The sequence below is a fragment of the Cervus elaphus genome, chromosome 15 (assembly GCF_910594005.1).
Source record: "Cervus elaphus chromosome 15, mCerEla1.1, whole genome shotgun sequence".
Taxonomy (NCBI): domain Eukaryota; kingdom Metazoa; phylum Chordata; class Mammalia; order Artiodactyla; family Cervidae; genus Cervus; species Cervus elaphus.
The window spans coordinates 6,244,869-6,272,672 of record NC_057829.1 but is presented as its reverse complement, the minus strand read 5'-3'; the positions used below and the strand labels follow the sequence as shown (position 1 = coordinate 6,272,672).

The 27,804-nt window shown below is 42.5% G+C and overlaps 2 protein-coding genes and 1 long non-coding RNA gene across 9 annotated transcripts in view; 2 read left to right on the top strand and 1 right to left on the bottom strand.

The window, feature by feature from the left end:
- Positions 1-12,306, top strand: part of TBCE (tubulin folding cofactor E) — a 91,159-nt gene extending 78,853 nt beyond the window's left edge. For all 4 annotated transcript variants that reach the window (XM_043924945.1, XM_043924946.1, XM_043924944.1 and 1 more), the window contains 12 exons: positions 1,098-1,197; positions 2,456-2,558; positions 3,782-3,858; positions 5,136-5,231; positions 5,789-5,853; positions 5,947-6,011; positions 6,368-6,520; positions 7,082-7,235; positions 8,667-8,735; positions 9,442-9,501; positions 11,725-11,816; positions 12,006-12,306. In XM_043924945.1, the coding sequence (XP_043780880.1) occupies positions 1,098-1,197; positions 2,456-2,558; positions 3,782-3,858; positions 5,136-5,231; positions 5,789-5,853; positions 5,947-6,011; positions 6,368-6,520; positions 7,082-7,235; positions 8,667-8,735; positions 9,442-9,501; positions 11,725-11,816; positions 12,006-12,098 (1,127 nt within the window). In that variant the 3' untranslated portion in view covers positions 12,099-12,306. The remainder of the gene's footprint in view (positions 1-1,097; positions 1,198-2,455; positions 2,559-3,781; positions 3,859-5,135; positions 5,232-5,788; positions 5,854-5,946; positions 6,012-6,367; positions 6,521-7,081; positions 7,236-8,666; positions 8,736-9,441; positions 9,502-11,724; positions 11,817-12,005) is intronic.
- The window catches only part of B3GALNT2 (beta-1,3-N-acetylgalactosaminyltransferase 2), a 55,710-nt gene continuing 37,480 nt past the window's right edge, over positions 9,575-27,804 (bottom strand). For 2 of the 4 annotated variants that reach the window (XM_043924948.1, XM_043924950.1), the window contains 8 exons: positions 24,890-25,000; positions 22,135-22,213; positions 18,356-18,539; positions 16,028-16,153; positions 15,314-15,473; positions 14,594-14,650; positions 13,434-13,595; positions 9,575-11,800 (listed from right to left, as the gene is read on the bottom strand). In XM_043924948.1, the coding sequence (XP_043780883.1) occupies positions 13,458-13,595; positions 14,594-14,650; positions 15,314-15,473; positions 16,028-16,153; positions 18,356-18,539; positions 22,135-22,213; positions 24,890-25,000 (855 nt within the window). In that variant the 3' untranslated portion in view covers positions 9,575-11,800; positions 13,434-13,457. Of the gene's footprint in view, positions 11,801-13,433; positions 13,596-14,593; positions 14,651-15,313; positions 15,474-16,027; positions 16,154-18,355; positions 18,540-22,060; positions 22,214-24,889; positions 25,001-27,804 lie in introns of those variants that run through there. The other 2 variants (XM_043924949.1, XR_006345237.1) reach the window with 2 other exon arrangements.
- LOC122708644 lies at positions 17,389-25,459 on the top strand. The gene is made up of 3 exons (XR_006345238.1): positions 17,389-17,596; positions 20,384-20,473; positions 25,248-25,459. It is a non-coding gene; the product is annotated as an uncharacterized LOC122708644 (long non-coding RNA).

The following is a 27,804-nucleotide window of genomic DNA, read 5'->3' as shown; positions in this document are numbered from 1 at the left end:
CCTGCCTGCCCCGGCAGACACAAGCTTGCTGTCCCCCGCCATAGGCCAAACCCATTCCAACTCAGGGCGTTTGCTCCTGTCGTCCCCTCTGCCCTGATGCTCTCCTCCAGGCTGGCATTCCCTCACTTCCTTCGGCCCTGCTCACAGGTCAGCTTCTCGGGAAGGTGGCCTTCGTGAGCACTGTGTATAAATCCCCCCACACCTCCTCTGCTGCAGGCCCAGCTCTGTTACTCCGAGGCATGTCTGTGACTGGCACACCAGAGATGCACGTGCTTCCTGATGGGCGTGTTCACTGCTAGACACTTGGTGTCCAGTCGTTATTTGCAGGATAGAGGAAGTCTCCATACATACTGGGGTCGTGTGTACAGTCGTCCTTGAGCTGGTCCGGTCCTTCAGGCTTTCCTCTGCCTCGTGATGGCACGCGCTTCCGCCATCCCCTGTGGCATCCGGGGCCTTTCTCTGTGCTGGGTTACCCACTCTGGACTCCTGTACCAGGGATGGTGGGTATCACATCGACTCCATCCAGTCTACAGGAGACCCTCAGAATTCCAGGTCATTCTTAGCCCTTTTGAACATGTCTCCAAAGTAACTGCTATTGACCCCCTGGAGGCACCTCTCCTTATTTGGGGGTTCCTGGGGTGCAGAGTTCAGCAGTACCCCCTGGGAGGAGACTTGTGTGCTTGATGTAAGGCTACAGGGGCTCCACAGTACCAAAGGCAATATATGTGGGTGCACCTTGGGTGCTGGACAAATCAGTTACCATCACTGTTGGGTTTTTTCCTGGTCTTTTCCTTTTTCGTTTTTTTTGATGGGGGAGTAACGCTGGAATGGTTTAGTGTTAATGACATTTGGTTCCCACTCACTTGATTGCGTCTGCCTCAAGTGTGCAGTATGTGACAGTGAACCTTTTAGTTTCTAGATGAACACCTGGATGACTAAAAGGGGGTAAAAGTAATATGTGCTCATGAAAAAAATTTCAAGCAGACTAGGAAGAATAAAGTGAAAAGGTAAAAATCCCATGTTCCAGAACCGAGGTAACAACTGTCCTGTCTTTTATGCATCTTTCCATATTACTGTTTCTTAACATGTGCATTTAGATATTAGAAGCATCGATTTGTCAAAAAACCTGTTGTCATCATGGGAAGAAGTTACAGATATTGCCAATCAGCTCAAGCACCTGGAAGTCCTTAATCTCAGGTATGAACTGGTGGTTGCCTAACTGCACATGATATAAAGTCCTAATCTCTCCTGCTCCCTCACAGCATCTCTGTGGGAGTGAGATGGGGAGGATAGCCGAGTTGAATTTATCTAAGTTTAACGTATTCTTTAATATTCTTTGACTCTAGCTTTCTAAATGGTCGCATGAGGTGATTCATTAATAGGGAATGTGTTTTACTTTTGATTAGACAGAACATTAGGTTACCATGGCAAACTGGAAGGTCTTCATGGTTTTTTACAAGCCTGACCATAGAAGATGGGCCATCTGGGTACCTTGGTATTAAACTGGGGAGAAAGCGATGTGATTAAAAGTGCTTGTTCATTCTGAACCCTCTAGCCTTCAATTGCTTTAGGAATGAGTTATTTCAGTGGGGGTACTGTATAATTCACTTCTGATAAGGGCTTTTCTCCGAGCAAACATTAGTAAAATAATGTTTGCTAAGTCTTCTTGAGTATCTGATTTTTAAGCATTTAAGTATTTAAAGTATATTTAAGTAAGTATATTTTGAGTATCTGAGTTTTAAGCTCAGGAGCTAACTGAGCCTCAGCCAGGCTACTCCTTTCACGTCTGAGCCAGCCCCACACATACAGGTGAGTTGTTCCTGACTCAGGCAGGTTCAGCAGAGCAGATAGACAGGCCTAAATTAATTATTCTTCCAAACAGAGCAGAGAGTATATTTTTGACCCATGGTATCACCTCCTCTAGAAATAAGGGTTAATGTGATTTATTTAGTGGTATTTTCCTTCAAAATGACAAGATACTGGGTACCTTCTGGAAAAGATGTCAGGTAACTTTTGAGGTTAGGATCTTGAGAGGGAACTTAAAGGGCGGCAATTTATTTCATCCATACTGACAGCAGGCTCTGTTCAGAAGCAAAATTCTAGCCCACAATCCACATCTGTAAGACTCTTGAGAGCAGGACTGAATTTTACAGCATCCAGAACAGCAGCTGACCTCACAGATTGATGCCTGAGCCTTGTGTTTCAGATAATCTGCAGCCTCACCCAGCAGACTAACCCTATGAACGCACCTTTTCATGTCAGATACCAGTGAATTGTGTATTGTAACTATTAAAAATCAGGTAGTCTTGATGCATTTTGTTTTTAATACAATTGCATTTTAAGGTTGAAACAAACCAGACCCTTCATGTTAAATCCCAAACTGTTGCCTTCAGTGACCTTCTCAGTTGGGCCTCCGCTGTCACAATAAGCTCATTGTGTCTTTTTTTCTACACAGTGAAAATAAACTTACATTTCCCTCGAGCTCACCATCTCCAGCTGGAACATTTTCTACGCTGAAGGTTTTAGTCCTTAACCGGACAGGAATAACATGGGCAGAGGTAATTATGTATCTTTGGTTTTGTTGTTCAGTTGCTCAGCTGTGTCTGACTCTCTGCTTTTTACCCAGTTATAAGTAGTTTTAAATTCTTGGTTAAATGAGGGAGTGAAGCCCAGTGGTGGCTTCATTTTAATCATCCTGTTATCCAGATAATAAGGTTCTTTTAAACAGCCTAAGAGAAAGGGGTTACAGAGTCCTCGTAGTTAGTGGAATTTTCTCTCTCTGAACCTGCTTTCTCTTTCTTGGCTCTTCTGATTAGTTCTGGTGTCCCCTGAGCAGTCTGCACCAAGTGCATGCCAAGCTTGGAAAAGCCTTTCAGCTGCCCGCATTTCCCCACGTGTTCCCCACTCAGGGCGAGAACACACCCCTGAGTGTTCTCAGGGCTGAGGCTGAGCCGCAGAAAGGTTCTCATACCCTTTTCTTGTTTGGGGTTCAGCTCCTAGAAGCCACTGCTCAGGGACACGGCTGGGTTTGAAAGCGGACTTGTGAGTCCTGGGCAGGGCAGCCTCTGGAATCTAGATCTGGTACTGCTTGGCTCAGTCAGAGGCTGACTGACTCCACACACCCAGAACACTCCAATTTCCAACCAAGTGTGGATAAGTGCACCCCAGCCAAGGTGTACATCTGTGAAGTCCCACCAGGGGACCTCTGGAGAGACAAGCGGCCTTGCCCTTGGGCCGTCCGTGTCTCCACCACCTGACCTCTTCCTCAAGAGCTTCTCCATGCAGAACAGGAAGGAAGGGCACAGTGGAAGTGGCAGTCAGCATCCAGTGAGAAAATGTAAAAATAGTTACGGAGAAAGTTTGTCCTATTAGCACATTCTCTGTAAACCCAGATTGGCATCGAGAAGTGAGGAAAGGTGTTCAACGTCAGTTTCCTTCTTTGGTTAAGTGAACTGCGTCCAATAATGAGAATGTGCTGTCACCATCTCCGGTTCTGCTTTGTACAGGTCAGGATCTGCCTGGATGATGGGTGGGTGCCTACCCTGATGGGTTCCGGCTGCCTGAAGTGTGTGCTCCCATGTTACTGAAGCTCGGTCCCTTAACACCATAGTTTTATCAGCTGTCCACCAGCACTCCTGGCCTGAGACAGAATCTTTAACAAAATGTCCAAAGGCATTTATTTCTAAAACAGGAGCCAAACTGAATTCACGTGGAAGTTCTAGTAATAAACACAGGGGGGAATGACTGAGGCCTCTTCACCCTGACTCGAGTTTCCCCCCAGGTGCTCTGCTGTGCCTCTGGCTGGCCTGTCCTGGAGAAACTCTACCTTGAGTCTAACAATATCGTCATTTCGGAAAGGTAACCAGGGTTTACATCAATGCATCTGTCACCATGTAGTCATTCTTTTTATTTTTTTTTTGGTTCAAAACATTTGTGTTTATTGAAATACTAGTTTTTCCAAACATCAAGGGTAAAGAGATGTAATCACGTTCTCTGAGAAGTAGCTATATATCACTTAGTCATTCTGAATAAATAAATGCTAATTATACCTAACTAATTTTTAGAAGAATTTTCAAATAAGAAAAACACTTATACTATTCATTGCCCCCCCAAATTAGAATGTCAACTCAAACTTCACTAAGAGGTTCTAACTGGGGAAACCCCATCAGAGTAAAAGTTTTAAGTTAAATACTTTTAAGCTTTGAATTGTGTTAGTTTTACATAAACATATGTAATTTCTAAGTGGAAGTTCTGCAGGATGACCTGTAAGGATTAAATAATGGACTTTATATTAGCATTATCTGTTCAAGTTCAGTGGACCAATGTACAACTCTCCACACCCCCAGTTTTGCGTCCACAGATCCAACCAACCACGGATCGAAAATACTCAGGAAAAAAAAATTCCAGGAAGTTCCTTAAAAGCCAAACTTGAGTTTGCCATGAATTGGAACTGTTTTCATTGTATTAGGTGTTTTAAGTACTCTACAGGTGATTTACAATATAGGGACGATATATGTCGGTTATATGCAAAGACTGTGTCATCTTATATAAGGGACTTAGCATCTTCAGGTTGTGGTATCCCTAGGGGTCCTGAAACTAATTCCCCAGGGATACCTAGGGATGACCCTGTATGTAAAAAAAGCTTGTTCTCTTACGTCAGTTAAATAGGTTGTTGCATAATCCTCCTCTTTTGTTGATATCATTAGTGTGTAAAATAAACATGGACAAGTTTATAGCAAATTCTCCAAGGAGTCAAATGAAATTACTGTTCAGAATGATTCTATTTATTTATTATATAGGCAAACACAGTTTCATAAAAAACTTTCAATTTTGGATTCATATACATTTATAAGAAATAGCAGCCAGAGATCACCTGTAGCCATTCCCCCGTTTCCCCCACTGGTAACATCTTGCAGAGCTCCGGTCAGTATCACAGCTAGGACACTGGCCCGGTCAAGATAAGAACATTCCCGTCACCGCCAGGATCCTTCATGGTGCCTTTTATAGTCATATCATACACTTGCCTCCCACCCCACCCCCGCACCCCTGATCTCTCCTTAACACCAGAGGCAGGTATTTTAAGGCTGTATCTTTGAAAACAAATCTGTGTGAAAAAATTTTTATCTTTCATACAGGCCAACTGATGTTCTACAGACAGTGAAGTTGTTAGACCTTTCCTCTAATCAATTAATTGATGAAAACCAGCTATTTCTCATAGCGTATCTGCCCAGGTAACCTGCTCCTAAAATGCCTATTACAATAGAATTTAGTAGATTTTCAGTGAATGAATCCTATGCTGTATATACTTTCTCAGTGGAAATATGATAGTGATGATGGAAATCCCAAATTCAGTTAATTCCCTTTGGGAAAGTTTTATTTGAATTCAAGAATTGACTCGTGAACCACGTACAATGTAGTCTATGCCTGTACTGTAACAGATACTTGAAGGATGAATATTTTGGCCCTGATACTAGTATCAGAAGTTTTCATCCAGTACGCTTGGGGAAGTCCATGTCCCTTTCCTCTCTGAGACCCAGTTAGCCCCAGCACAGCAGGAGGCCCCAGGCGTTGTTCTGATGCCTCAGAATCCATCTGAATGTAGCACGGCAGGTCTGCTTCGTGTGCCCTCCATGGGACTTTATGGTTCCTAAGCAGTTCACACAGGATGAAAACCTAGGGTGTGGGAAGAAATGTGCAGATCTAGTCGGCTCGGATAGCACGGCATTTTATATTGTTCAGCATTTTATGTTTGTTCTGTGTAATCAAATTGAATGCTTTTACATTTCAGATTAGAACAACTAATCCTCTCTGACATTGGAATTTCTTCTATACATTTTCCGGACGCTGGAATTGGTACCTAGGATTATTCAGTCACCCCTCCCCCAGCTTCCCCACATTTCCGCTTTCTCTCCCTTCTGCAGTGTAATTTACTTCTCTTTCTTCTAGGGTGCAAAACCTCCATGTTTCCTTCCTTGCAGTACCTTGTACTAAATGACAATCAGATAGCACAGGTAAGAGTGTCTTTAGAACATGTGCACTACATCTTTACTTATTTCTACTCTCAGGATGCTGTTTGCAGGCTCCTGCTCTTAAGGAGTAGTTTAAGTTGAAAGAGAAACACTTCCTCAGAGTAAAGCTCCTCACATAAACCCCAAAACATTAAGAATTAGCTTCTCACTTAAGCAGCTCATATGCCAGTTTCCATGGCACAGTTGTGAAGTACGTGGTCTTCCTGGTGGGTGCTCGCTGTGTGATGAAATTCCTTGGCTCCGATGGAACTGGGGGCTTGCTTTTCTGCTACTGGTTCAAATAATCTGTTGAGAAGTTAGCCTGAAACATGTTTGCCTTCACGTGTTTTGGATTTCAGTGGTCCTTTATGAACGAGCTGGATAAGCTGCAGAGTCTGCACGCGCTGTCGTGCACGAGAAACCCCCTGACTGAAGGCAGCAAAGATGCCCAGACCACACGGCAGTTCATCATCGCCAGGATCGGTCAGCTGAGGACCCTGAACAAGTGTGCGGTGAGGGCCAGTGTCCTGGGGAGGTGCTTCTTAAACTGGAAACGACACGGTCCAGTGCAAAGAGACGTTGGAGCTGAGGATCGTAAAGGCAGTCAGATATCGTTTCCTTCAAATGGTACTAGCCGTGTGCACTTGAGTCGTGGCAGTTCTTTCCGGCCTAGCAGGTGGGGTTACGCTTGGATGCCTGCAGGGGAAACCACTGTTCAGCTGCCCCGGTCCAATTTATTGTCACTTGAGCAGCGCTGGGGGGCAGAACACTAGGTGCTCTCTCAGAAGTCAGCTACTCCAGCCCAGCCACCTCATGCCGTGGCCTTGGGCCTCAGGCAGGCACCGTCCAGAGACTGGTTCATGGGCAGATTCATTCATGAAGAAGAGGATAAAACTGAAATCCATTGTTCTTTTTGAATACACTCGTGGATCTGTGAATGTTAAAAAGGAAAGGTAGAAATTTGTCTCGTTGCCTCAGTTTGATGATTCTCTCTGGGTAGGCAGTGGAGGACAGGGTGCCAGGCACAGAGAAAACTGCTTTGATAGATTTGCTTTTTTCTCACATCCTTGTAGATTGAACCAGAGGAGAGGCGTGGGGCTGAGCTTGATTACCGAAAAGCATTTGGAAATGAATGGAAAAAGGCCGGCGGACATCAGGATCCAGAGAAGAACAGGCCAAACAAGGAATTTCTCGAAGCCCATCCTAGATACCAGGCACTCTGCCTCAGTACGTACTGGGTGCCAGGGCCCCGGCCTGGGGCTGGGGAAGTCCCCAGTGGGACAGGGCTTCCCGTGGGTGTTAGAGGAGGTCCTCCGTGTTGTTGCTATTCTCCGCTGGGCATCTAAATGGACAAGAGGGGCTCCTGCAGCTCGCGGGGAACAGATAATTAACTAGACAGTTGTCTTTAGAGACTTACATCTGCAGCACCTCAGCAGGGGGAGGGGAGAGCAGCTCTTCACCAGAAGCTCGTCTCTCCACGTACTCATCCAGCTTTCAGTTTCAGGAGGTGGGCACCACTTCCTCCTTTTAGGAAGGGCAGGAAGGACTCCAGGTCATCCCAAGCCTGGCTGTACCCTGGGGAGTGTTTTTAATGAAGAGCATTTACTGTGGAGCCTAGGCACTGGCATTCTCTGAAGCTCTGCGGGTAGCTTGAATGTTCCTGAGAGTCGCACGTGGTCTTCCTGAGCGCACGCCCGCCCTGGCCCCTGGTGTGCGCGGCGCTTCCTGACCTGCTCCAGCCTGGCTCCCTGGACACTGGCGCTGACTCCAGCACTCCTTGTCCCTGATGGACTTACCATTTTGTTTTGACTTCATTTTTATTCCAAATTTCACTTTTATGCAATTTTCTCTTTTACATCTTTCCTAATATGAGCTCACTGCATAAACGCTTCAGGCTGAAACATCTTTGAGGAAGAAAAGCTGCCTGTGGGAATTGCTTTCAAATTACTCCATTAGCTGGCCCGATTTCCTGGCCACTTGAGGTGAATTCTAAATCAGTCGGGGGCAGAGAGGTGAAGGATCTAAAGCTGCCCTGCAGGTATGGCTCAGGTCTCCCGACTAATAACACAGAAGACACGGCAGACGCTCACAGGGTGTTTATAGGCCTTTTGTCTCCTGCCGTGGTCTGGCCAGAGGTGGACGGCAGTCCCTCCTCCTCCTCCTCCTGCCTTGCGTAGAGGCTGCTCTTCTTGGCAGTGTACCTGGCTTCCAGTGGTGGTTCTGAGCACCCAAGCCAGCACTGCGCATGCTGGCTGAAACCTGGTGACAGTGTCCATGACTGGAGTTTTTCTCAGGACCCAGAAGGAAAGGAACTGTGACCAAAGGTGAAATTTTGCATCTAAGTATCTGCAGGCACAGCCTTATGTCACCAGTCTATCGGGATGGTGTCTCCCTGGATCAGTGATGTGATTCACAGATGACAGGACGGTTCCAGGCTTGGAAGTGGTTGCCGTCTGTCCTTCCCTCCAAAAAATGCACTAACCAAGTAACCAGATAAACGGAAGCAGAGCCCAGGTTCGCATCCCAGCCGCAGCTGGGTTCATCCTGGGAAAAGAAAAGGCTAGGCTGACACTTACCTATACATTTCTTCCCACCCTCCCAGAGTGGCCTTTTTGGTTTATCATCCTTCTTTTTCTTTTTTTATTTCTTCTTAAACAGAATATGGTGCACCTGAAGACGGGGAACTGAAAACACAACAACCATTTTTGCTCAAAAACCAGCTACTAAGTAAGAACCCCACATTCAAAGACCGCTTATTTATATTCGAGTCCTTAGATGCTAAAACTGATGGTGATGAGTGAAAGTCGCTCAGTTATGTCTGACTCTTTGTGACCCCATGGATTCAGTCCAAGGAATTCTCCAGGCCAGAATACTGGAGTGGGGAGCCGTTCCCTTCTCCAGGGGATCTTCCCAGCCCAGGGATGGAACCCAGGTCTCCTGCATTGCCGGTGGATTCTTTACCAGCTGAGTCACCAGGGAAGCCCTGATGATGACCTAATAAGGATTGTTTGTTTCTCTTAAGTAAATACCTAGACATGCACTTTACTTTTTAAAGAAATGATCTCAAACATACCTAAATTCTAATGTTGAACATGTTAGCAATCCCCATGCTTTAAACTTTTTTAACAGTGTTTTAAGTGTGGGAAGTATCTTAATAGTGATTTGGAAATTCATGAACTTAAAAACCTAGGTAACTGTCAAGAAAGAAGTACTTAAGAGAAAAGGGAAAGCAGCAGAATGTTGGTCCAGCTATTTTTGTTGCTGTAATTCAGTGAAGTAGTAACAGAAGGAATTTTAAATATCAGTAAGTCCTGTTCCTTTAGTGGGATTTGAGCTGCATTCTTCGGTCAGTGCTGTTAATATATGTATGATATTTAGGAGCCCTTCCTCCAGCAGGGCTCAATTAATGTCAGTTAATCTTTTTATTTTCAAGCACTGAAGATAAAATATCCCAATCAACTTGATCAGAAAGTCACAGAGAAACAACTGCCGGGTAAGAATGAATGTCTCTCTCCTCTCTTTCTGCTTTTGAATCGCTGGCCCTCCCGTGAGGCAGCTGAAGTAGAACAGTTCAAAGTGTGGGCTTTCACTAGTCTTCTACATTCTAAAATACAACTGATCATGCTAAAACTACTCCTCCTGCGCCTGCCTCCCCCCCGAAAGTTCGAGTCTCCTGTAACCTCTTGGCTTTTCTAGAAAACATCTTTGTTGGCATCAGGAGCCCATGTGTGGTTACTTCTTTACCCGAGGCAGGAGCCTAGGGCTTGCCCTTCAGGGCTCCCACAGGCCCTCTGCTGGCTGGTTCTCACAAGCCTGCTCTGGGGGCTTTTCTGGGCCAGAGCAACAGTGGCATTGGCTTGAGTGCTTGCTTCTGCTTACCAGTCAGGAGCCCCTGCAGAGACAGCTCGTCGACACTGTTTAATGGACACATTTGAAATAGTTTTCTGTCAAAAGATCAGTGTAACTCACTGTTCACTCAAGAGAGAAATAGAGTCTGAATCGTAAGATTAAAATTGATTCACAGTTAAATACTAAAATATAAACAGCTCAAATTTAGCACAGTGAGGATTTGAAGAAATAAAATATCATAAATGACTCTAGTGAAATACCTTTCTATTTGCCTGTCAGTGCAGTGAATTCACATTGATTTTTTAATTCATTTTTATCAAATAAAACAAGGTTATCCTGGTATTGCTTATGGAGGGCTTTTGTTGTGCCCCAAGAAGCACCTTTACGACTGAAAGCCATCATCGGATAGCAGCTCACAGTATCATCCACTTTTCCTTACCAGCAGCCCAGTTTCCACTCCTGCAACACGTGACTTTGCTACTGTTACATAACGCTGAATTAAAGTTAGTGGTTCCCCTTCTTTTTTCTGTTTTCAAACTTAAATACTTGCCAGTAAGGACTCTAATGGGAACAGACAAGTGGAAGAGGACCATCAATTAATATAATTGATTTTGGACATGTTTGCATTTTTCCTTCTCCTTTTACATGAACTCAACTTGCAGGAATGCTCAGGAATGCTCTTATTAGGTCTGTGTTCATCTAATTGGGGCAGTCCTTTCCCCTGGAACACTCACCGTGCTCATGGGCTGAGCTTTATTCACCTTCAAGTAGAATTAACAGATTAGACTAATATGGAGAAAATATATGTAATAATTATGCTATAAGCAATTTAAATCTGAGTTGTATATTCTCTAAACTCAGCAGTCGGAGTTATTAACCCATCACTAACCACCCTCTGAACAAGGAAAGCCAGTCCACCTAAACCCTTTGAAAGGACAAGATTGTCACATATTCACAAATCAAAGCACAAACTGTTAACTGACATTATAGATGTTCATTTAGTGTCAGTATTCAATACATAAACAAGAAAAGGCAAGTTTTTATTCTAAAATAAAGATAACATTTATTATCACAAGTTGCATAAAGACGCAGCTTTTACAAAAATGTTTGATAGAAAAAATATTTTTCTGAATACATGTGATATCTGTAGGAACACCACACTATTGCTGTACCTCCAGCTAAAGCTCCAGAAAAACTATTTCTCATAATCAAAATACCCAATATTTATCACAACCCATCTTTGGAAAGAAGTTCATACTGCTTTCTGAACAAACGGAAGCATTTCCTCATTCAGCTACCCCTGGGCCCAGCGGTCCCCGGCGTGTGTGTGCTGCACACGTCACACACCACAGTGATTACAGCCTGGGAGCCCTGGAAAGTGGGGCCTGTGGGTCGTTAGTCTACACCCCTCACTTCACAGAGGAGGAAACTACGGCCAGAGAGACTGGCACAAGTCCTCACTGCGCCCAAACCTGACGCCAGCGTCCTTTAAGCAAGTCATCACAGGTGTAAAAAGTGAACGATTTCACTCACATTTATTTCTGTGCTGAGAATGATTTCTGGTTTATTCAGAATAAGGAGGAAATATTAAACACCACGGACATGGTATGAAAAGTCGTCATCAAAGGGCACTTAGGTCTGACATCAGCTCCGTTCTCCCACAGCCTCCCAAGCAAGCCCCTAAGTGGCGTGACAGCCTGACCTGGTGGCCCGCGTTGGGGGTGAGCCGTCGCCTGGGCGTCCCTTGGGCAGACTGAGCACGCGACGACGGTGACAGCGCGCATGGCCAGTGTGGTCTCGGCGCGTGAGCGCGTCTTACACGTGGCCGTCGCCTGAGGGAACTGATGTTCTTTCTTTTCCTTGACAGAATCCATGACAGTTCAAAAGGTGAAAGGCTTGCTGTCACGTCTCCTCAAAGTTCCTGTGTCAGAACTTCTGTTGTCCTACGAAAGTCCCAAAGTAAGTTGCCCAGAAAAAAACGCAAAGTCAAGCTGAGCTCCCCACAGTATGACGCACTGTTAAGCTAAGTCTTCACGTAACATGTTTTGATTCTGAATAGAAACCATATATCTTTGTTGGGGTGTGTGTGGGTATATATGTTTTGTCACATCTGTCTTAATCACCCCCACCTCTTTGCTCTAATTTTAGATGCCGGGCAAAGAGATTGAACTAGAAAATGACCTACAGTCATTACAGTTCTATTCTGTGGAAAATGGAGACTGTCTGTTAGTGCGATGGTAATAGCCAACTAATAAAATTCAGAGGTTTGATAATGTATCATGACTGGGTTTCACTGCAAATAAATGACTTATTGGGACAATTCTCCCCCCACCCCCAAAAAAAAAAGAAGTTTACAACTTGCCCTAAGTATAGAATAGCTGTATTTTTCTTAGAGAAGAAAACATTTCTAGGCATGTATATAACAGCAATAATAAAGGCTTTGCACCTACTAATGATTTTTAGATTTTATTTCATAGTTCATGACTATATTTCATTATGAGATGATGTAGGTACTAAATAGAACCTCACTACTCTAAAAATCTGAAGTGAGTTAATGATGTATTCATAAGATCAGTATTAATGGAATCCTCTATTCATACTATTGGTTTAAAAGATTGTTAAAATGATTTGGCTGATTTGGGAAAGTCTCCTTTAAACTGAAGAACGCATATCCTCTATGTAATATGTATGCTATGATCTCTCTTCTTAGTTGCACTGTTTTTAGAGTACTCACAAAAATTATGTGCTTTTCCCTACAGTTATACCCTAATGAGCATACATTCTTTCTCAGGAAGATTTCCAGCTCTGACTGAAATTCACTTATATTAGGTAAACATTTTACAATGGAAGAAAGCAACATTATTTCAGTTTCATCTGTTTAGAAATATCCTTTCCTATGGCATTAAAACCCTGAGAGGTACGATTTTACTTAGATTCATAAAACTTTAGCATTAAAAAAAGGAGTATTAATATAGCTTGATCTTCAGGATTTATGTTAAATGGCAAAAGAATACTTGAAATTTAGTCTACTTAATAAATGAATTTAAAACCAAGGTACAGAACTGAGAATTACAGTGGTTCCTTTTCAGGTTGCCCACTTCATTCAGAGATTTACAAAATCTGACCTGATTTCCAGAAACCCCCACTTTGGTGTAAGTGACCACAGGTCACACAGCATGAGTTCTTTTTGGCCTGTAATTATCCTACTTAGCTATCCAGAGCTAGTCTGCATTCCAAGCTGAAATTCAGACTAGCATACTCAAGATTTCTGAATGAGGCCGACTTTTAACCAAAATGATAGGTAATGAATTACAAACTAGAAATGATGCAATAGGACCCAGGAATATTTTTTGTTTTTACAAACAGTTTGGTATTTTTCAAGTCACCTTCCAATATATAAATAAGTTTTTCTTTCACTATAGCTATCTGTTGTTTTTTAAAAAGGAAATTTTGCGCAAATGTCAAATACCACATTGGTGAGAAGTGAAAGTGTCAGCTGAGAATTACCCTGAAAGACCATATAATCTGCGGCCAAACCTCAGGCTTCTGCTCAGCCGGTCATTCACCCACCCTGACCTTTAACACAGCAGATCGACCTCATCATCCTCTTGCTTCACACCGACAGGGGTCACCGCAAAGCTCCTTTAGTCTCCACAGCTGCGTGAGTTCCTGCGGAGAATACTGCGGGGAAGACAGCATTCCTGGTTCACAGGTCTTCTCACAAAGCCACAGGCTGTCCTGTCGAAACACAAAATGCAAGCTGACCCTCTGCTGCAGACAGAACGGGTGTTCACGGGCGCTTCCAGAGCCCAGTAAGGTGGCGGTCATTTCAAAGACGAGCGTGTCTGTGGGGCAGTGAGCCTGAGACTCTGTGGGAACCATAAACGCAGTCTCGTATCTGCTACTGGAGAAAAGCTGGCCAGACAGTACTGGGAACAGCAGCAAGTGCTCTGGAGAACCGTTTACGGTATTTGTGGGGACAGTACCAGGGCTTTCTAAGTATTATCCAGTTTAGTTCTCACGATAACCTGTGAGCTAGCAATTATTTCCTTGTTATGAGTGAGAAACTAAGAGTGAAGAAACCTGCTCCAGGTTACAGTGACGTTCATGCTGGTAGGCTGAGTAGGAAGGATTAAAATGGAGTCTTATCAGACCCCAGAGTCCAGGTTCTCACCCACCAGCCTACTTCCCAGCTCCATGGACTGGCTCCTGCTTCCAGGAATATCGCAGAGTACAGAGTCCGTTCAATTCAAGAACATAAAGAGGTGGGACATAATAATCAGACTCCTTCCCACAGAGAGCTGTGGCCCTGATGGCTGAGCACCTCCAGGGGTAGTAAAGGAAATGGGAGGCCTTCTGTCTCCGCCCTGACCCCAGGTGGGTCTCAGGGGAGACCCCACTTAGGTGGGTACACTGCTGGAGTCACATTCTGTGGAGCCGTCGCACAGCCAGGGTCTGAAGTCAGCCAATTCCTGTAAGTTTTAAAGCTGCAAAGAATTTAATGAAATGTATAAAAATGTATAAACACTTTACTCTTTGTGGGTAGGAGAACTTCCATTTAAAACATTTCCTTTTTGGTTTATGAGACCCTGGTCAGTGATAGTGAATTAAATCAAGTGCACAGTTATGATGACACTAGAAGACTTTCCATTCACACTTTCTGCCCAAGGTTGGATAAGAGAAACCTCACTCACCTCTTCCGAGCCCTGCGGCCAGCCCTGCTCAGGCTTGCTCACCTGGTATCTTTTAGGTCCTATGGCTGCCATCCAAATGCCCATGCTTACATCTTCACCCTACACATGCCCCAGAAGGTTCAGAAAGTAAAAATTCCAGTGCTGTCTGGTCGGTGAACAGTGCCACACTCACCCCCACATGAACTCTTTGTACTTGTTTTCTGATTACTCTACTATGAAGTGCTGCATGTTGTAACACGGATACACAAAGTACAAGCTAGTGACCATTATTAACATGAAGCACACACACCACAATGAAGTGAGACCACATACTAAGCAGGCGGCCAGCCCCTCTTTGCATGGACCTTAAACTTCCAGCACCAACAGCAGGAAAGATACTGTGGATCTAAGGCCCAGGCAGAGCTGTTTTATTGATACTGTCACCAGAATCAGCAAAAATAAAAAGCTTTTATTCATAAGAAGGAAGACTAAGCAAGCCGAAGACTAAATCTTTACACTCCTCCAGGGACGATGCCTTTAAATACAGGCTGAAAACATAAGAAGTACATTCAAAGACGACAGGAATAAAATTTACAGCCAAGGTTTAAGGGATAGAAGTGTATCCCTAACCTCTGAGGGCTGCTGATTCCTATACAGAAGGAATACCATACTTTCTCCAAGGGAAGCTGCTCTGCTTTTAGGGCTGAAATACTAGGTCGAGTTTAAAAAAAAAAAAGAAACCTGCTTGATGAGTGTACTTTTAGGTCAGAAGTCCTTAATTACCTGGTAGGTCTTCAGTCTCCCCGAGTTGCCAGCCAGCCAGTGGACGATGTCCCTGGAGATAACATACCCCGACCCACATGCAAAAGCGGGGTATGCGGGGCTGGGGTACTCCAGCTCCTGCCACTTCCCGGTCCGATCAACTGCCCAGTTCAACCTGAAACTGAGACTCAAAGTAAGCCGGCTTGCGTTGTTCGGACACGGGCCCTACCTACCACTGGTTAAACCCGAGTCCTTAATTGATGCTACAAAGGAACAAGTTACAGAAGCAAAGAAAGGAAAAAGCTTATTTTTTGGCCTGAGGAATTAAGTATCTAGTGGTGTTTTTATAAAGAAGACTGGTATGTTAAATTCTCTCATGGAGTTTCTGAATCATCTTGCATAGATATATTAAAAAATAAATGAAAAATAAATTACCACTCCATATTTAGAGACACAGCAAATGGTTTCAGAAACGTATCATACATTTAAGGAATAGCAGTTTCTAATTTCAGTAGTAGGGCATGGTGATAAAAAGTCACATTAATTTCCCCCTTCATTACATTAGCCTGAGGTTTTCCATTTAAAATAGTTTTTTCCCCTTTAATTGTAAATTAATAAAACATAGTAACTTTGGAGCCTAACAAGGAAATTTCCTATCTCAACCACATTTTTTTCTTAACTACATGTGCTCAGTACATGAAATGAACATTGATGGGCTAACAATGTTTAACTTACTTTCCCCACCAAAAATTAGGCCCATCCAGATTCTTGAGGGCGATTCTATTAAACACAGCTTCCAAGTCTATGTAACAGTCATCATCCGTCTTGAGCAACAAATCAAAGCTGGTTGTTTCCACAGTCCTGTTGGCGAAAAAAGGGATACGGCGTCAGGGCGCCCCTCCAACATCAAGAGCCTCTGCCCTAAGAGGAGACTGCCGCCAGCTACAGTCCTCACTTGGTGCTAGCAGAGTGGCCTAGCAGACGGGTGCCGAGCCAATCTGCAAAGGCGTTAAGGAAAAAGAACACGGTGGGGAAAAGCTTTGGCTTAGATGGAGCATACGATCAAATGCTTCTTAGGCCTTGCGCAGGACAGGCCAGCATGTCTGTCAAGCAGCAGGACTCTGCCCCTTGCATTCCTAACAGGAGGCCTGCGTGAGCAGACAGGTGCCTTTCACAGAACACTGGCACACAGGAGAATGTCCTTTGCTGCTATCTGTACCATACACAGGTGTTTTATGGTGTTTAAAAGGCTGAGTCAAAACACTGAAATACATTTTCCCTTAGAAATGATCTTCAGTAATTCAGCCATCACAAATGACTTCTGGACGGCACAAGAGGGTGATTTCATTTATCTACACATTATAAAGTATATAATGGCAACTACAGACAAAACTGACTCTTCAATTTCACACTGCCAACCCCTGTACCTCTTTGTTAAAAAACCCAGTCTTTATAAGAACCAGTAAAATGACAGAAATTTGAGCTAAAGAAATCTGGAGAAAAAGTTTCATTAGGTCACAGAATGGTGAATTTTAACAACAGATCCACAACCAAAAGCATAACCCTATGTTTCTAAAGTTTTATTTTCAGTTAACAGCAGAAGATATAGATACTATTTACTTGCTAATCAAAAATAAACTTCCGTGATGAAGGACACTGGGGTCACTGATGGAGCCCCTGGATAAAGATGAGTGAATAACAAAGATGTCATTTACAGTGTGGAGGGTAGACTGGGGACTGACTTCTGGGAAGCAGGTCTGGACGCACAGCCTGTTAATAGGTCCCTGCAGTGTCCTGGCAGACATGAAGGCCCAGAAGAGACAGTGGCAGAGAGACTAAGATCACAGAGAGATGCAAGCAGAAGAGACAAAACCTGAACTTCTACAGTTGAGAATCGGCTCCCTATAGAAAGCCCTAGAACTCCGCAGTCCTGATCCCCACCTGGACCTCCATTACCCCTCCTCCCCTGTTTATGTCCTCACCTTGGCCCAACCAGCAGAAGCCCCATCAGTGGCCTCAAGCTAAAAGAATGTTCTTGCTGCAGCTGTCAAACTTAATCCTGGCATTCTGGGCATACCCACACTTCCAACTCTTACTTATATCTCCCCTCTATCCACAAGAGGACCCCAAAATTATACTGACTTGCCCCAGCTATGAACCTACATAAATGAATTTAACTGTCTACCCCTCAGGACCAGAAGTTGGTAATTTCTCATGAGCAACAGAGAAGAACAGAAGGGACAGACTTTGGGGCTCATCAAGCAACAAGCTCTCTGATAAAGTTTTTTAAAAAAGACAAAAGATGTGAGTATACTTAATGTGTTTGATCTAGACAGAGTTTGAAGGTTTTACATCTACAGTCAGGGTAGACAGTATCAGAGGCTCAACAGAAAGTTACGGACTCGAGAGTAACAGTAATATTAACAACTACTTGTGTTCAATTAATAAGTTACTGTATACTTATTGTTGGTATTAAAAGGAGTTACAACCAAGACCCAAGAAATACTGGAGGGTCTGGGAAGTAACAATATGGTAGACTCTAAGGGTTGTTGAGTTTCATCGTATTAAAAGTTTTGGAATCAGGGCAGGTAGTTTTTCAATGAGTGGAGGACAGAACAGAAATACAATGTGGATGTTCAGCTGAACAGAACTCAGATCAGTAACCTGGGTGTGAGTGACTGTCAGTGGGAGATATTGGGTGGGTGGGGATGAAAACCACTTTCAAACTCACTGATTTTCACCTAATGTTGGCTCCCGACAACTATGGGAAAGTAGGAATGACGCAAAGTGAACCATCTTTTACCTTGCTTTTGATTAACAGCACTCACATTATGGATCTGCTAAGAGAAACAAGGCAGCAGCATTTCAGAAAATTAGTCCTCACAAAGAACTAGGGTATGATAGAACACATCACAGGTGCTCAGGGCTCTTAGGTTAGTTTAAAAAATCTCAGTGAAAAAAATAAAAATAAAAATAAATCTCAGTGGTTTGATGTTATTGATAAACTGCTTCTACATCAAAAGAAAAATAAAACAGCACCTACCCAACATTTTTATAACATACCATCTATAGAAGTTCAGTAATTTTGCAGGAACATTTCGATAAGTGTCGACAACATCCACAAACACAATATCATCATAGAGGCTGCTTTCTTCCTTTAGTAAGGCATCCTCCTCGTGGAGATTATGTATATGATCGAGAAGTCTTCGAGGGCGAGAATGAAGGGTTTTTAAAAGAGCGTCGCCTTCTAAAAAGAGTTGGAGAAAAGAGCTACTGCAAGCGTAAGACCCAGAACTTGTAATATTGCCACACTAGCACTCCTCCCAAGGCAACCTAACAGAAAACATGTGTTAGGAAATTTGAGGGAGAGAAACCGGAACTCCCACACACTGCTGGTGGGAGGATAAACCCACGGACTCACTGTGAGGAGCAACTCAGGAACACCTGGTTAGGCTGAAGGTGTCCGACTGTGTAAGTCCAATTGTAGATACATCCCCAGAGACATTATTTCACACGCTCACAAGGGTATTTATGGCAGCACTGTTTGTGACAGTGAAAAATGGAACCAGTCTAAATGCCTACCGATAAGAGAATGGCTGAATCATGGTATGTTCACATAATGGGATATAGCAGTTAAAAAGTTAACCTGCAGAGCAGCACTGCTCACAACGGCCAAGCCAGGGGAACGACCCAATGCCCACTGACGGGTGAAGGGTAAAGAAGGCGTGGTACATATGTACAATGGAGTGCTACTCTGCCACAGAAAAGAAGGATATAGCCACTTGCAGCACCATGGACGGACCTCGAGATTATCATTCTAAGCGAAGTAAGAAAGCAAAGGACAAATCCCACACAGCATGACTTGTATGTAGACTAGAAACAGGACAAATGAAATTATTTACAAAACAGAAACATTCACAGACACAGAAAACAGAACTGAGGTTGCCAAAAGGGAAAGGGAGCAGAGAGTGGGATAGACTGTGAGTTTGGGGTTACAGATGCAAACATTTCATACATAGAATAGATAAACAACAAGGTCCTACTGTGTAGCACAAGGAACTATATTCAATATCCTGTAATAAACCACAATGGAAGGGAATATGAAAAAGAAGCATACACACACACACACACACATATCTAACTGAAACACTTTCTGTACAGCAGAAATTAACACATTATAAATCAACTATACTTCAATAAAATAAATTTTAAAAAAATCAAACTGATCTTGGATGTTAAGAGGAACAGCACTAAAAAATAATGCTGAGTGAAAACAAGTATTTTGCCAATTGCTATATATACCATAGGTATAAATTATGAAATACTTAATCAAAACTATATGTCATAGGAGTTACGTACATATGTAGTAGAAAGTAGGATAGTAAGACTGGGAAGGATGCACATGAGCTTTAGGACAGTGGTGTCCTCTCTGAGGGGAGCAGGAGGAGCAGGGGTAGGGAGTCCTAGGAGGGAGGGGCTTCAACTCTATCTAAAATGCTTCATTTCTCAAAAAAAAAAAAAAAGCAAATATGAAAAAATGTAAACATGTTAGTTCTAAGCAACAAGGACATGAGTGTTTCTTATAGCACTATTTCTGGATTATCTGTGCTATTCCATAATAAAAATGATTACCAATGTGCTTAAAAGACATTTTAATTACCATCTCACAAGCTAATGAATCATTTGTCACATTTGTGCACGGACTGTCCTCAAATAAGGCAGCAATTCTTTCACTGGCACAGGATTTTGTCAACTTAGAAAATTAGAAAATCTCTGAAAAATGACAAATGGGTGGCTGAGCAGCAGGGAAGTAAACTGAGCAGTATTTAGTGCTCCACTCTGTAACTGCAGACAGAGAGCCTGGGGGTGGGGCTGAGATCTGTTTCTGATTCTGCCACTGTCTGTGGGATCCTGGACACACTGCACGTTTCTGGGCCTCAGCATTCTCATCTGTAAAAGGGGGAGCTGGACTAAGTCTGTGGTTCTCAGGAAAGCTTATGGAATACAGATGTCTAAGCCCCAAGCCTAGAGAGCCAGCGGAGCCCAGGAATCTGTGTTTCTAACCTGTGACTTCCTGTAACTTTGATGTAGGTGGACCACAAAGGACCCTTTGAGAAGCATAGGCCTAAATGATCTTGGGTCCCTTCTCAATTCTTACTGTAACATCCTGTCACTTTAAAGGTAAGGATAAATATACACAATTTAACACTTGGAGGAAAGTAGAAGTGTTATAAAGTTATGGCAGTAGGAAAACGGTTGGTAACAAGAGCAGAAATTAAATACAGGCTTTTCCAGTAACAGATTGTACAATTTGGCTTATATTGCATGTATCTGGAAACTAGTATACTATCTGTGTGTTTTAAATCTGACCATCTGTCTAGGTGCTATCTACAAGAATCATACAGTTTACAGCCTCTCAAACTTTAGAGGCATTAAATCCATCTAGCAAGCCTGTTAAAATACAGGTATCTGAGCTCCAATCCTGAAGATTCTTAACTCTCCAACCTGAGGCAGGGCCCAGCCAGAGATGCTAACGCCCAACAAAATTTGAGAATTTGTGTAGCATGTGATTCTTGTAAACAGTGCATAAATTCTCAGATTAAAAAAAAAAAAATTATAGTCAGCTTTTCAGATATATCCAGTACATGAGAAGTAAAATCTATTCATTCTAATTCCTTTACCCTAAAATTGAGGTATTTTTCTCTTGTCTGAAAGGGGTTTTTCTCACCCAAACCTTAATCCTTTGGCCTCAGAGAGAAAATTTAAGATAACCAGTTGTTCAAGGCACAGTAGCTGCTCCCTGTGGAATAGTTCGGTGCCAGAAGTCTCATGGGCCCCTCAAGTTTTTAAAGTCTCCTGACGGTACAGAGTTGACATAACTGGCACAAGAAAGAAAGTTGCTAGACATTAAGTCAGATGGTGTGTACACTTGTACCCGCCCCCAAGTGTGAGCTGTTTTATGAACCTGGCCTCCTGACCTGAGTTTCCCCCAGGTGACCCATTAGCTAGTCTCTGGTGAGCTAAGTTGGTACCACCCCTGGCAGAGCGGTCTCATAGTTTTATGAAAAATCTCTGGACTAAAATTAAGGATCCCTAAACTTTACATCTTGATGTTTAATGGCAAGTTTGTGGGCAAAACCTATGTACCTGTTCTGACTTTCCCTTAGGGGTGATGTAAATACAGTGAGGGGACACTGTATAAATAAAGATGCTAGAGAAAAAAAAAAAAAGGTGCCACAGCCTGCTCACATCTTCAAAGTACATGCAGTGGCCTCAAATAGAGCGTTCTGTCTCATCCTCAGTCCTGCACATTAAAGGAGTCCCCCTGAAGAACTGCCTCTCAGAGTATGGACTCTGCTTTGCTCAGTCACCTCAGGGTGACTTCAGGGGAGCTGGGTCCAAATCCTTTCCTAGAAATGCCTGATCTGCAGAGCTCTGAGAAATCAGGCAGGACCACCACTGGGCACCTTTGATCTGTAAGTGATGATCAGGACAAGTGACCACCAGCAGCTACAACAGCTGTTCTTAGGGGTCACTGATGCAGAATTCTCAGAAGTTCACAAATGTGGGTATTTCCAGAAGCATCACTGAAGACACACACAGCGACTCCTTTTTGAGGGTGATAGAAATGGTCTGGAATTAGTGGAGATGATAGCAGAATGCAGGATATACTAAAAAGTATGGAATCAAACACTTGATAAACTATATGGTATGTGAATTATTTGTCAATAAAAACTATTTTTGATAACTAAAAAAGGAAAAGATTACCTTTCATGACTAAAGTATGAAGATGAAGTAGGTGAGATTCCGTATGCTTTTCAACTTTCAACCAGCTGACTTACCCTGAATAGTATAAATAAAACCACCTGCAACTCCCTCCACACCTTCCATGAATTCATGAGGCAAGGCACCCTCCCCAGTCTGAAAGAGACGAGAATATAAGTGCTTGAAGCTTCATGACTATAAATACATTCCTTACACTTGAAAATTAATTTTGCAAAATTCATAATGTGACTCCACGGCACATGAATCCATCTAAGATGCTATCAGGATATCAGCATTCCACTTTTGCTGTTGTTGTCTAATTATTACAATGTCCAAGACAGGTATACCGAATAATCTCCAGACTGGTGTTCAGAATTCCAGCTTACACAGAATCATATTCTTGAACTTGCTACCAACATTATTACCAAAACCAGCTTTATTTTACATCCCCAAACTCCCACACTTAAAAATAAAATTACTATCATGTTTGAGTACTTGGAGATTGAAAATGCCCGTGAGTTCAAATACACCAGGCACATTTTAAAGTGTCTGCTACCATATAGTGAAAAGCTGTCTAAGCCAATAGTTGAACCAGACTACTGATGTTGAAGGTGCCCAGAGATTACTGTGCCAACAGCCAACAACAGTCCTATCTACCTCTCAGCTTTGGAGGAGCTGTTGTTTTTAGAAATATGCCTCTTTTCACCTCATAGGTTACCCAAGGCCCTTACTTGAAGTGAGGGGCCTCACCTTTGGGTGTTACCCCCCAGCATGTCTACCAGCTGCTGAAGGCTGGATCAGACTGTCGGTCATGCCTCAGCACATCTACAGCATTTTTTCTACATACTCACCCGATCAAGAGGCCTTACTGCCTGCCTAGTCCCTTTTTGAACAGATCCTTCTAGCAGAGCTCTACTATACAAAGTAATGTTTTAAGGCCAGCAGAGACACAAGTGTTCTGGGGTGACTGAGGTAAATCACCATTTAATTCAGAATATGATTTGTAGCTGAACGTGCAGAAAATTTCTAGAGGTGAATGCTACAGATTCCAACTTTGTAGAAAAGATTGTACACTCTTGGTTTTTTTTTTGCGGGGAGTGGGAGGAGTTGTTTTTTTCTTTTTCAAAGGAAAAAAAAAATCTTTTTCAAAAGATTGCACACTTTTTTGGGGGGGGTTGGTTATTTCTTCTTTTTAAAAACTACACACTATACTGTTTTGTGTAGAACTTGACAGTACTTTATTAACTTCTATCTAAAATGTCACATCTTGGCTTTTATTTTGCCTTTGAAAATTTTCTGAGGTTATTACTTGCTGGCAAGGGAGCAAGACTTAGGAAAACTTACAGCTCTGTGCATTTATGATGAAAACCTTTATTTGCACATGGGTTCCTTAGAATAGGCTCCTAAGCAGTCAAATTTTTCTTTTTTTCCTCCAGTTAGCTGAGTGTTTAAGCTACTGTTAACCCTCCACAAGGCTTCCTGTTGGCTCAGATGGTAAAGAACCTGCCTGCAATGCAGGCGACCCAGGTTCAATCCCCTGTGTCGAGAAGATCCCCTGGAGAAAGGAATGGGTACCCACTCCAGTATTCTTGCCTGGAGAATTCCATGGATAGGGAAGCCTGGCGGGGTATAGTCCATGGGATCACAAAGTGTTGGACACGACTGAGCTTTCACAGCCCTCCACAATCATATTTATTCCCAAAGCAGATCATGTGAATCTTTACCTTAAATCTAGCCCAAAACTCAGAAGTAAACTGATTTCCTTTTGTGCAATCAACTGAATAGTATAGAATTCTGTGATGTTTTGCATATTTAAGTTTCACACACAGAAAAGGAGACAAGAAATTCAAGGCACTTGCTTTGAAAATAAGGAAAAAACCCTACAAATCCATGAAACACTGTATATTAAATAGGGGACATTTCATAATCAAGGATGAAATCCTAAACATGGCCTACAAGGCTAAGGCTGTAATTACACTTGAATGTGTGGGTCTGTCTGTTTAACGTCTTTCTTCCTCACTGGACTGTAAATTCCCCTGTGGGACAGTTATGGATCTCCCAAGATTGTGCTTGCCTCACAATGAGTATGCCATAAATGTTTCCTGAATGTATAATGTATAATAACAAACCTCATGATTTTCATTTCAAATTCAAGGATTAATTTATGTGAATAAGGTTAATATTTAATGAAATGTACTAAGCCTGTGAATTTAAACGCCAAGTGCTTTCCTAATCATTAGGCCAGAATTCAAGGAGAACAATTCTATAACCGCACCACACCATCACTTATTTATTTAAAGTTCATCATTTTAAGTCTGCTTATACCTTTTTATCATCCTACACTTACTCTGAGAAATCTACCTGTCTGTTTTAAGTTTTAAGAAAATCTGGCAAATGAAAAAGGAAAACCACAAAGCCCAGCAATATAAATGGCGGTGAATATTCAATCTTACCTTCTAACACTTTTATCCATAGTATTCTAACTGACATCGTACTGATGTTAAGTGAGACTGAATACTCTAAATACTGAGGAAGTGAACTTAAAAAGATGTTAACCTAAAAACTAATGCGAAAATAAAACATCATACTTCCTAAAATGCACTAATCTTAAGGCAAACTGTCTATGAAGGTTGAAGCTATAAAATCCCGGAACATTTCAGTTTTTCATCTTTTACTATTGGTGACTCAACAACACTTTCTATTACATACATTCTAAACATAAGATTCATTGTTCCATATGAGTTGGTGTCAAAATAAACTTAAAAACATTTTAGGGTATTAAAGAACGCTAAGGTATGCTCAATAACCTAAATTAAAAAAGGAAGGACTTACTGTAATGACTCTGAGAACCCCTCCTCCATCATTAACTGTCACTCTGTGGAGATTTCTTGACACGAGGCCTTGGAGGTCTTGGCTCTCCCACACGATCGTACCTTCAAAGCTCTTTTGTAGAAAGATGAACACAGAGTCAGTTTCTTTATTGCTGTCATTTAGGTCTTAAGTAAGTTTCTGGGGAAAAGTTTTTCTAAGACACAGTTAGAACTTTTATTGTGCACTCCAACACACCAATAGTAACATTTTAGTATATATCTTGGAGTCTTTTTTTATGCACATCTAAATCAACACTTTCAAAGACCTTTCTCTGACAGTTTTACATGCTGCTGTTCTGTCATTTCCCACTGCATCAAAGGCTTTTCCTTCTGTGACTGCAGCTGTTACGACTGCTCTTCTTCAAGGGCTGGTTCCAGCGCCACGGAGCAAGTGCATCCTGAGTCACTCCGACATCTCCCTACCGTCACACATTTTTGGACCCTATCAAATACCTACTCAAACAACATGAGGCGTGTTCTGGTGTAAATGTTTATTTTCCCCAATAAATCTGTTTTTTTTTGTTGTTGAAAATAAATCCCCAATTTTCTGTATGACACAGGGAACCCAAAGCTGGTGCCCTGTGACAACTAGAGGGATGGGATGGGAGGAAGGTTTTAAGAGGGAGGAGACAGACGTGTGTACCTATGGCTGATTCATGTTGATGAAAGGTAGAAACAATCACAATACTGTAAAGTGATTATTCTCCAACTATAAAGAGATGAAGTTACTAGGACAATAACAGAGAGCCAAATTGCCTGTCATTAGCAATTTATAAGAATGCCTGGTTTCACTCTCCTTTTCCCAGTATGGGATATTAGTAAAAGAAGAGAAGTTTAAGCTAATTTAGTAGATTTAAAGAAATGATTTTTTAATTGGCGTTCTTTTGATTTTTGGGAGGGGTGCCATGTGGCATCGAGTCCCCTGACCAGGGATCGAACCTGCACCCCCTGCAATGGAAGCACGAAGTCTTAACCACTGGACCGCCAGGGAAATCCCTGTTCCTTTTGATTTTTAATGATGTGTATCAATTATACCATCTCTTCTGGGAACTGCCTTGTCATGCTTCTTTACCATTTAACCACTGAGTTTTATATATTTCTTATTAATCTGTATGAGCCTGTAATAAATTACCTTAATCCTGTAATATTTTATATACTATTTTTCCAGAATTGTTTGCCACTTCATATTATAGGTTTCTTTGTTTTTTCTTTCTTTGGCCATGGCACAAGGCTTGTGGATCTCAGTTCCCCAACCAGGGGGTTGAACCTGGGCCACCACAGTGAAAGTGCCGAGTCCTAGCCACTGGACCGCCAGGGGATTCCCAGGTTTAAAAAAAAAAAAATCCGTAATTTTTATCTTGTCAAATCAGACAAGCTTTTCCTTAGTAATCATTACTATTAAAATTGGAACTTAGGAAATTACGCTCCCGTCCCTCTTTTGAATTCTAGTGTCTTTTAATCTCTCTACAATTCCTGTTTTTAGTATCTGTGCATAGCTAGCTCCTCGGTCCTGCCCAGGTCTCAGCTCCATGGTCGTCTCCCCAGGAAGGCTTTCTCTAGAGACTGAACAGAAGGCAGCCAATTCCCAAATTCTATCACATCAGCCTGTCTTCTTTTCTTAATATTTACTTTGGCTGCACCGGGTCTTAGTTGTGGCATGTGAAGTCTTAGCTGCAGCGTATGGGATCTAGTTCCCTGACCAGGGATGAACCCAGGTCCCTGCATTACGACTGTGGTCCAGTCTTAGCTATTGGACCATCAGGGAAGTCCCCAGCCTGTCTTATTTTCTTAAAACCACTTACCACTCTTGATATTTATTTTTCTATTGCCCATCTAACTGCTCCTCCCACTAGACTGCAAACAGCAGAGAGCAGCGATCTTGTCTGTCTTATCAACCGGCATCTAGAATGTCTGATACCAGGCATTACTCAAGTAAGTAGGTGAATGACACTGAACTCAAAAGCAAGTAGAATTCTGGTATACAATAGGACATAAAAGATACAGTTTTAGCATCCTAAAAACATTTCATGTATTAAAATTAAAAGATAAAATACTTTATGGTAGTGTTTCATTCAACCAGCATTATAAGGGAAGTAGACAGAACTGAACTTGTCCCATAAGCTAGGGCAATGATTTGCAAGCTTTTTTTAAAAAAAAGACAATAAAACTTCTCTACCACAAAAGATAAGAACATTGAAAGAATCTGGATTCCTCGGGCAGTGTGTCATTTTATATTTTGCAAATGTATCCTTAAATTTCATTATCTCTGAAACTCCTGGTGTGCGTTGCAGAGCCTTAGGGCTCCTCAGAGCAGACTCTGCAGACATAGCCTGTGTCATCATTTCCCAGCCTTTAAAGCAGAGAAGATGGGGCCTATGTAAAAGGGCTGCTGGAGGATCAGTGATAAAGCGTATAGTACACAATGCATTGCCTTTCTAAAAGATTCCATTTCCTCATCTTACTTTCTTAGGTCCTGCTTACTTTCTTAGGTCCTTACTTAGGTCCTGCTCACTTCTACACTTCCCCGGGTGACCTTAGCTCTTTATTAAACTTGATGTTCATTAACCTCGATCCTTTCTGTAAAAACAAGAAAATGTCCTCACAAATAGATAATGTACACAGAAGCATTCTTAAAAGCCGAGGAAGAGGACTTCCCTGGTGGCCCACTGGTTGAGCGTCTGCCTTCCAAAGCAGGGGGTGCGGATTTGATCTCTGCTTGGGGATCTAAGATCCCACCTGCCATGGAGCAACTAAGTCTGCACACTGCAGCTGCTGAAGCCCGCATGCTCTACAGCATGTGTGCCACAACTAAGAGACCCCCTATGCAGTTTAAAAAAGACTGTGAAGAAATACGCCTACTATGCTGTACAACAGATG